Source organism: Octodon degus, unplaced genomic scaffold (assembly GCF_000260255.1).
Source record: "Octodon degus isolate 3935 unplaced genomic scaffold, OctDeg1.0 scaffold00050, whole genome shotgun sequence".
Classification (NCBI taxonomy): Eukaryota; Metazoa; Chordata; class Mammalia; order Rodentia; family Octodontidae; genus Octodon; species Octodon degus.
This window is the reverse complement of record NW_004524626.1, coordinates 3539417-3548799: the sequence shown is the minus strand read 5'-3', so window position 1 is coordinate 3548799 and position 9383 is coordinate 3539417. Positions and strand designations below refer to the sequence as shown.

The following is a 9383-nucleotide window of genomic DNA, read 5'->3' as shown; positions in this document are numbered from 1 at the left end:
ATGAATAAAAAAAATTAAAAAAAAACTAAATAAAAAAAAAAACATTGTTTGCCACCTGTTACCTTTTTGTTACTGTTTCCCTCCTTCTGGGTGGCCAAGTCCTTCATCTCTGCGTTCAACACAACCTATGACCCTCTAGAGAGCCAGAGCTGCCCGGAAGCCACTCCACCGACTCCCTGGTGCTGATCTGAGCTCCAGGTCACTTGTCCCTTCCTCTACACACACCATTGTTGATCTGCATCCACTTCCCTAGGGACCAGCTAGGCGGGTCAGAGAGTCCCTGAGGTGCACTAATCACAAAAAGTATATCGTCTTTACTCTTACAATTATCAGATGACCTATTACTGTTCCAAAAGGGACCATCAAACCTTAGTGCTAATTATGGGCTCTGCAGCTGCTGGCCCTCTGATGAGGAAACAGAAAGTGGGGAGAGGCTTCAGGGTTCTGCTTAAAAGATAACCTGTGTAAGGCTGCCTCCTACCTATCCTTGGGTCCATACCTAGTTACATGAGGATTTTCTAAAGAAGCAATGCCTGTATTAACCAAATTTTTGGCAATTGTTTGACGTGGAATTTCATGTGCTTGGTTCTTAGGGTATGACTGGTTTCCCTGGTGCTGCTGGACGGACAGGTCCCCCTGGACCATCTGTAAGTTCATTCCTCGAAGCGTAAGTTTTCATTCCCTCCTATCAACAGACCCAGTCCCTGATAGGAGGCTAGGAAAATAAATAAATAAATAAATAAATATTCCTCCTGAAAACACATCGCTAATATCACTGTTAATTTTCCAGTTCGTTTTTCTGAACCATGAAGGCAAAACCATCACAAATTACATTTTATAAGATCAGTTTAAGAGACTTTCACTTATGCCAATGGCAGTGCCCTTTAAGGGGCGTGATCACTGTGTTAAATTTTTTTAAAAGAATAATTTTAGTCCATATCACATATTGCTATATCTAATTCCTCTCTATGGCTAGCATTCTGCCTCTGTTGTTAAGGTATAATTGTTCCTGAATTTAAAGGTAGTTTGGCCTCTAATTCAATTCTGATTCAGACTCTCCCCTCGAGACTCTAGAGAATTTAATTAATTACTAAGGATTAAGTCTTCCTGTTGAGGTTTCAGGGGAAAAAATAGAAAAGAAGTTGATTTCTTGGAGTCCTTTTACAGATTTGTAACAGAAAAATCTTCATTCCCCATAAGCATTTAATTAAACCTAGTGGAGGGCATTGTATGCAATTCCTCAATTAGGAACTAAATGCCAGCACGGGGTTCCTTCACAAAGAAATGGGCAGAAAACTCCAGAACCCAGCTCTTACTCACTTCGAACCCATTCCTCAAACTCCACGTAGTTCTGACTCCAGTGTTCCAGAGGTCCCGCAGTGAGGCATCGCCTCTCCACACAGAGATTCACCACAGACAGTCTCTGTCTCTGTTACCACCTCAGGAGAATTAAAACAGGAGGTGCTTCTTTCCATGACGATGTTAAAATGTCCTAACCCTTTCCCAAAGCAGGCAAGGGTATTGCTTTGCTGTTTCATGGGACGCATCTTTATCTAGAAAACCTCTGCTGCTGTCTTCCAGGTCTGTGATAATTAACAGCTGTAAATGACATTGTACATTTTTTTCTCAGGGTATCACTGGCCCCCCTGGTCCCCCTGGTCCTGCTGGTAAAGAAGGCATCCGAGGCCCTCGCGGTGACCAAGGTCCAGTGGGCCGAGCTGGTGACACAGGTGCAGGTGGCCCCCCTGGCTTTGTTGGAGAGAAGGGTCCCTCTGGAGAGCCTGGTACTGCTGTAAGTGATTCCAAACTCCTTTGTTTTAATACATTGTGCGGAGTTAAAAATAAAGCCCCTACACAAACCCCCAAATGGCATGTATTTGTTGATGAGTACTGTGGGCTTTCAAGTGGAGCTCAGGTGAGCGGAAAATCCAACACACATGGAGGTGCCGTGGGTTTAGCACATGCTCAAAAAGTACATCATAGAAATCACAGTCAGTGAAGGAGCTCTCTGTTCACCACAGCAGACCTTTTGAGAGCTCCCATGGTCCCAGGATTAGAACAGAATCCAACTTCTGTGGCCCACCCTACTGTAAATGAATCAGTCTCCATAAACTATGGATTGCTTTACGCACCCATTGTCCAGTAGGAGTGCTGCCCTCCAAAGTGTCTTTCGCAGATCTTCAAGGCCAAGGTTAAAATGTGCTTCCTCGCACAGAGACTATAAAAACTACCTCTCTCCCAAATGGCTCATAATTCCTAGCTATATATTTTTAAGTGGTGTACCATTGGTCAGGTGAAAAAAAAGAATACATGCCACAATGTAAATGCCTTGCTGTCACCAAAGAAAAGATATCTGAAGGTCCATCTCATTAAAAGGAGATGTCCAACCATAGAAACCTTATGAAGACAGCTCACTCTCACAGTTCTCAATCTAACTGGTATCATCTGCTAGGATCTTCTCAGTGATATTCAGCATTTTTTCTCCTGTTTAGGGACCCCCTGGTACCCCTGGTCCCCAGGGTCTCCTCGGTGCTCCTGGTATCCTGGGTCTCCCTGGCTCTAGAGGTGAACGTGGTCTGCCAGGTATCGCTGGTTCTTCGGTGAGTGTTTGGCATTCTCATTAACATAATAAAGGATTTTAAAAGCTGCCACTTCAGTATGACAGATTGATCACTGAATAACTCCACTTAAGATTCTTATTCATGGCATTTTCTTTATACAGATCACATGTCACTTATCTAAGAAGCTTTAATACCACCTTACTTAGACACACACTATAAAGACACAGCATAACATTATGCAGAACGATTTTTGTTCTTTCTGCAAGCTTGAGAATGATATAAGCTCTAATTGCATTTACTCCTCTGCAATATGAAATTCTGGCATCATTTATCCTGCAGGAAGAATGAAATACTGGAAGTTCTGAATCATTTCATTTAACCTTCTCTGTGACAGCAGCTAGGAACCATCTCATCTCCATAAACTTTATCAACTTTATGAATTCACTTTACCTGGGATGTATTGGATGTAGTCAGGCTTCCCATACACAGAGCACGACATTCCCAACTGCGCAACACTGGCATCCTAGGTCCCTAGGAGGAAGGCAAGAAGGCAGTGAGTGGCACCTCTTACCATTCAGCAGCACACTCACTCCACCACCTTCTATCCTTGTCACATTAGACATTCCTGGCCACAGCTGTCTGAGGAGGGTGAGCTGGTATTCCATCCAGTAAGAGCACTGTTGGTTTATCTCCTTGACCTCTAGGGTGAGCCCGGTCCCCTGGGCCTTGCAGGCCCTCCTGGCGCGCGTGGTCCCCCTGGTAACGTGGGCAGTCCTGGAGTCAACGGTGCTCCCGGAGAAGCTGGTCGTGACGTGAGTCCTACTTGATTTGTAAAATGAAACTAAGCAGGGTTCCATCGTGGTGCTTTCATGTGCTAACGGTGGTCCTGTTGCTTCAAGTTGCTGAAGTAAATGGTGGGTTTTGCCATAATATCTGTGAGTATTGCCCTCTCTGAGTGTAGAAAATAGGAAAAATTACTTGGAATGGGGAATAGATCTAACATAGTTTATATTTGGACCCAACTACTGAAAATACCTCCAAAAATACCTCCCTTGGTAGTTCTTATTTGTCCCATTGAACAAATAAGGGGTTCACTGGGAATGGCAGAGGCAGGGTAGGCAGTATAAGGGCAGGTGGGCACAGAACAAAAGCCTTCACGGACAAGGTGTCTCCACAGGGCAATCCTGGCAGCGATGGTCCCCCAGGTCGTGATGGCCAACCTGGACACAAGGTCGGTACATATTTTCATCCTCTTGCAATTAAAGTGGTTGATATACAAGCCAGACGTGCTAAGCTTCACTTTGCCTTTTGTAGGGAGAGCGTGGTTACCCTGGCAACATCGGGCCCACTGGTACTGCAGGTGCACCTGGTCCTCACGGCCCTGTTGGTCCTTCTGGCAAACATGGAAACCGTGGTGAACCTGTAAGTCTATAAATGTCACTCCCTTCATCTTGTCATCTTTTGGGGCTTTACTTTCAACATTACCCTTGGGAACAGAGGAAGCATCAGGAAGAGGGTCCCAGACTTCACTGATGGGTTCTGTTTTTCTTTTCTGATTTACAGGGTCCTGCTGGATCTGTTGGTCCTGTTGGTGCTGTTGGTCCCAGAGGTCCAAGTGTAAGTACATAGTAAAGTTTCCTGTGTAAATTAATATAGTAAGAATCATTCCAAACCACCAGTTAAAAAGTAGGTAGAGCCGGGTGTAGTGTTGCACACCTGTACTCCCACTACTTGGGAGGCTGAGGCAGGAGGATTGTCATGAGTTCAAGGCCAGCCTGCCTACATAGTGAGACCCTGTCCCAAAAAAAAAAAAAAAAGGAGTAGACAATGTGTAGGCTAGACTTCATGTTTAAAAAAAAATAGTCCATGCTGAGAATTGATAGACATAACTTTGTCTATTTGAAAGCTTTTCCCCTTGTTTGTATTAAATAACCATCAAGAGCTAGTCCTTTTACTAAGAGCTCAGCTAAAACAGATTAGCAGAAATGTGGAGAGTCCATACAGACCCTTAGATATCTCAAGTTACCTTTCTAAGTGAATCAAGCCATATTTGTGAAAAAGCAGGTAAGAGTCCTCTCTGTCCTTCTCTTTCCTTACAGGGCCCACAAGGCATCCGAGGTGACAAGGGAGAGGTTGGCGATAAAGGGGCCAGAGGCCTTCCTGGCATGAAGGGACACAATGGATTGCAAGGTCTCCCAGGTCTTGCTGTAAGTAGAATACTGGGTGCAGAATGGCCTTAGAATCTTCAGCCTAGAAGGAATCTCTGCAGACTTTTCTTGCTATTGTCCTAAAAATATGCAGCCTCATATCTACTTCCCATTCTCTGGCCAACTCCATATTCTCAGGGACAATGCTACTTCATCCCAGCACAAAAAGCCAAGGGTGAAGGGTGAGAGAAACACACATATATTAAAATCTCCTGGCAACAGTGTCCTTCAGCTCTACTTAGAATAAATACAATTAGAAGAATGACTAATATTGCACTGTGGAAATAGCTTTTGAAAAAAAAATAATTGAATATAATAGACATAATGGGAGAAAAGAGCCTCACTTTATTTTCAATTTTCTTAGTCCAGAGTCCATTGAAAGTAAAATTTTCCATTTAATTTGAAAAGCAGAAGTCTGTCCTCTATTGACACGTGATCTGAATGTGTGATTTTTCCTGTTCTCTCTTTCAAGGGTCAACATGGTGATCAAGGTGCTCCTGGCCCTGTGGGTCCTGCTGGTCCCAGGGTAGGTGAATCTATGAGATTCTAATAGACCATTCATCTCTGAAGCTGGGCCTCCCTGGCCGATGAACTTTGCAGAGCTTTGCTCATTCTTTTGTTTCAATGTCCTTCTTCCCTAGGGCCCTGCTGGTCCCTCTGGTCCTGCAGGCAAAGACGGTCGCGCTGGACACCCTGGTGCTGTTGGACCTGCTGGTGTTCGAGGCTCTCAGGGTAGCCAAGGACCTGCTGTGAGTATGATTTGGGGATGTAACGAAGAACTTCAGTGACCAAAGGCACATTTGCTTCAGACTCGCACACAACAATTTTGACAGTACATTAAAGATGACCCACTTCAGTATATTTATGAGCTCTAAGCTGGTTGTGGTGGTGCACACCTGTAGTACCAGCAATATGGGAAACTAAGGCAGGATGATGGAAAGTTTGAATGCACTTTAGGCAACTTAGCAGCTTATTAAAAGTCTGTCTCAAAATAAAAAAGGGCTGAGGATGTAGCTCAGTGAAAATTCCTGGGTTCAATCCCCAATACCATAAAAAGAGAGCAAGGATGGGGAGGAAGACAGGGATCTAAAAGGTGTGTGTATTCAGTGTGCTTTTTTAAACTCAACCCTGAAAGTGTGCCTGGAAGAAAATAATTTTATTTATACAATCTGATTCTTTTCTGCTTATTAAAAATTGCTTATTTTGAAGTTCAATAGAAAATATACTGCCACTGATGTCTTTCTCCTGTAACCATACCCAAGTGTCTCCTTTCCTCTCGGACCTTCTCAGGGCCCTCCTGGTCCCCCCGGCCCCCCTGGGCCTCCTGGTGCAAGTGGTGGTGGTTATGACTTCGGCTTCGACGGAGACTTTTACAGGGCTGACCAGCCCCGTTCACCACCTTCTCTCAGACCAAAGGATTATGAAGTTGATGCCACTCTGAAGTCTCTCAACAACCAGATTGAGACCCTTCTTACTCCTGAAGGCTCTAGGAAGAACCCCGCACGCACCTGCCGTGACCTGAGACTCAGCCACCCAGAGTGGAGCAGTGGTAGGTCAAAGCAGCCAGACCAGAGTGTCTCAGAACTGGTTCCCATTGACACTTAGGGCAGAAGTCGCATTACATGAAAGTAACAAAGCATCATCTTCTTCTCCTAACCAGCACCCATCCTCAAGCTGCTCTTCATATACCATCTTTGCTCTTTTCATAGCAATAAACACCTTAAATCGATTTTGAATAGAAAAGAGCAGAGAAGAAACTGTCTAATCTTAAAAATAACCACCTTCTTCCCGCTAAATTGGAACAGATGATATAACAGTGTAATCAAAAGTGTTTCTTTAGAGAATCAATGTCTTACACTACTTATTATTAGAATGTATGTTATGATCAGTGAGAAGTTATATGATCTGGATCTTGTTTTCTGGAAAAGGTTACTACTGGATTGACCCTAACCAAGGATGCACTATGGACGCTATCAAAGTATACTGTGATTTCTCTACTGGCGAGACCTGCATCCGGGCCCAGCCTGAAAGCATCACACCCAAGACCTGGTACAGAAACTCCAAGACCAAGAAACACGTTTGGTTAGGAGAAACCATCAATGGTGGCAGCCAGGTGAGAATCCCACAGTCATTCCTGTCTTTACTGCATGTTATTCCTTTAGGATTGTTGGCTTTTTAGTTAGTTGTGTATTAATCCCTTACCAAAATGGATTTATTAAAAAAGTAGAACCTGCTCTTTTTTCCTATTCCAAGTCCATCCTACATTGCACACTAAAAGATGGATTGATTTGACATAGCCACATAATTCAAAGTTATTATTCAAATTGGATTTAATTGATACTTATGGATAAAACAGGCCAACATCACAGAGGGTGAAAGTTTACTGGCCATTAGACAGCTCTGCTGCACGCATGCATGTTTGCAAACACCGAGCAGCTTCTCTGAATTTTTAATCAAACCCGTTCATCAACTTTACTGACTATATATTAGAATGCAGTACGAGATGCCCCAGTGGCACAATCAGTTTACACGTGGTACTTATAGAATGCAACACATTACAGAATTACAGAAAAAGACCAAGGCTTGGGTCTCTACCACAGTGCCTTATTATTCTAACAAATTGCATTAACACTTAACTGACACAGGTGTTGTTTTCAGATGGGCTTGCCGCAGATCATAGATCACATGACCTTGGGGGCTTCAGACACAAGGGAACCGAGTTTCCTTTCAAAGTGCCCTCTGTCATGGCTCGACTACGAGATCATTATTTTAATCCTTCTTATCAGGCTGTTCAGATGCTTAGCAGTCCAGTCCGTCTCCTCGTAACTGGAACCCCCATATTATTCGCTCCACAGTTCGAATACAACACCGAAGGGGTCACTTCCAAGGAGATGGCCACTCAGCTTGCCTTCATGCGCCTGTTGGCCAACCGTGCATCCCAGAACATCACCTACCACTGCAGGAACAGCATCGCCTACCTGGATGGGGAGACAGGCAGCCTGAGCAAGGCTGTCATCCTGCAAGGCTCCAATGATGTCGAGCTGGTCCCTGAGGGCAACAGCAGGTTCACTTACACTGTTCTCGTGGATGGCTGCTCTGTAAGTAATGGTGAACTAGAGGAGCAACATTTGCTGGGGGAAGCAGGGCAGGGAAAACTCTATTTTAGACCATTAAATAAACAGATGAAAAAGAGATTTAACTTACTGATCCTTTTGCATAAATGTGTTTATTCAAGTTCAGGTGGTAAATCCAGAGTTCTTATCAGATATTGCCTCCTGAAGTACTCTGAAATACCTAAATGACTTCTATGTCCATGCATTAGATTGTTTTTGCTTTAGTATGAGTTTCTAAAACAGTAATGTGTGCCCCAGAACTTAAACTTCCTTGAGTTTAAAGGACTTAAGATACAAAGTACAGCAGTAATTTGTGTTACTGTTTATTATGGCATATATTCATCTTCTTGTATCATTTTCCTTGCAAATGAAAAACATATAACTTAATATCTATAATAAGCTGTAAATATGGAATTCTAAAATTCACACCCAGCAAAAATGCATGTCTGCCCAAATCCCTCTTCACACACAGACACACAGGCACACACACACACATGCACACGCACGCACACACATGCACACACACACATGCACACACACACGCTCCAATCCTGAAAGTAATGTAGAAATAAGCCACTTGGAATATCTGCTGAATTGCATTTTGCAGAGGGTAAGCAGGGAACCATTACTCTGAAGGCCCCTGGTGGGTCGTGCCTGAAGCTAATGTGTTGATCACAAGCGGAAAAGTGGTTCTTATGAAATCTAAGTTTCAGACATTCATCAGAGGCAGAAATACCGCTGCTTTATGTGTCTTTTCCCTTCTTTTTTTAAAAACAGAAAAAGACAAATGAATGGGAGAAGACAATCATTGAATACAAAACAAACAAGCCATCTCGCCTGCCTTTCCTGGACATTGCACCTTTGGACATCGGTGATGCTGACCAAGAAATCCGTTTAGAGGTTGGCCCAGTCTGTTTCAAATGAATGAACTCAAACCTAAATTAAAAACCAAAAAAAGAAACCTGAACAAACTCTCTCTCTCTCTCTGCCATTTCTTCTTCTTCTTCTTCTTTTGTAACTGAAAGCTGAATCCTTCTGCTTCTTCTGAACAATCTACTTGCTAAAATTGTGAGCAAAAGAGAAGGCTCAATCGGAGCATTGTGCAATACAATTCAATTAACGCCCTCCCTACAACCCCTCCCCAAAAGATTTGCAAAGTTTTTTCAACACTCTTACACCTGTTGTGGAAAATGTCAACCTTTGTTAGAAAACCAAAATAAAAATTGAAAAATAAAATAAAAACCATGAACATTCACACCACTTGTGGCTTCTGAATATCTTCCATAGAGGGAAGTTTAAAACCCGAACTTCCAAAGGTTTAAACTACCTCAAAAGACTTTCCTGTGAGTGTAATCCTCATCAGGTGCTGACCTAGACAAACGTGAACTGAGGTACTTGTTTTGTTCATAAGACAAAGGTGCTAATTAGCAGTATTTCAGATACTTGAAGAATGTTGATGGTGCTGGAAGAATTTGAGAAGAAATACTGTCCTGTGTTGAGTT

At 43.2% G+C, this 9383-nt stretch overlaps 1 protein-coding gene across 1 annotated transcript in view; it reads left to right on the top strand.

Annotated features, from left to right (window-relative positions):
- Col1a2 (collagen type I alpha 2 chain) overlaps positions 1 to 9136 on the top strand; it is a 35377-nt gene extending 26241 nt beyond the window's left edge. Inside the window, exons 39-52 of the mRNA XM_004632623.3 lie at positions 594 to 647; positions 1631 to 1792; positions 2493 to 2600; positions 3266 to 3373; positions 3739 to 3792; positions 3876 to 3983; positions 4125 to 4178; positions 4661 to 4768; positions 5241 to 5294; positions 5410 to 5517; positions 6059 to 6317; positions 6697 to 6881; positions 7624 to 7866; positions 8659 to 9136. Coding sequence (XP_004632680.1) covers positions 594 to 647; positions 1631 to 1792; positions 2493 to 2600; positions 3266 to 3373; positions 3739 to 3792; positions 3876 to 3983; positions 4125 to 4178; positions 4661 to 4768; positions 5241 to 5294; positions 5410 to 5517; positions 6059 to 6317; positions 6697 to 6881; positions 7624 to 7866; positions 8659 to 8805 — 1752 coding nt within the window. The 3' untranslated portion in view covers positions 8806 to 9136. The remainder of the gene's footprint in view (positions 1 to 593; positions 648 to 1630; positions 1793 to 2492; positions 2601 to 3265; positions 3374 to 3738; positions 3793 to 3875; positions 3984 to 4124; positions 4179 to 4660; positions 4769 to 5240; positions 5295 to 5409; positions 5518 to 6058; positions 6318 to 6696; positions 6882 to 7623; positions 7867 to 8658) is intronic.
- Positions 9137 to 9383: the final 247 nt, after the last annotated feature.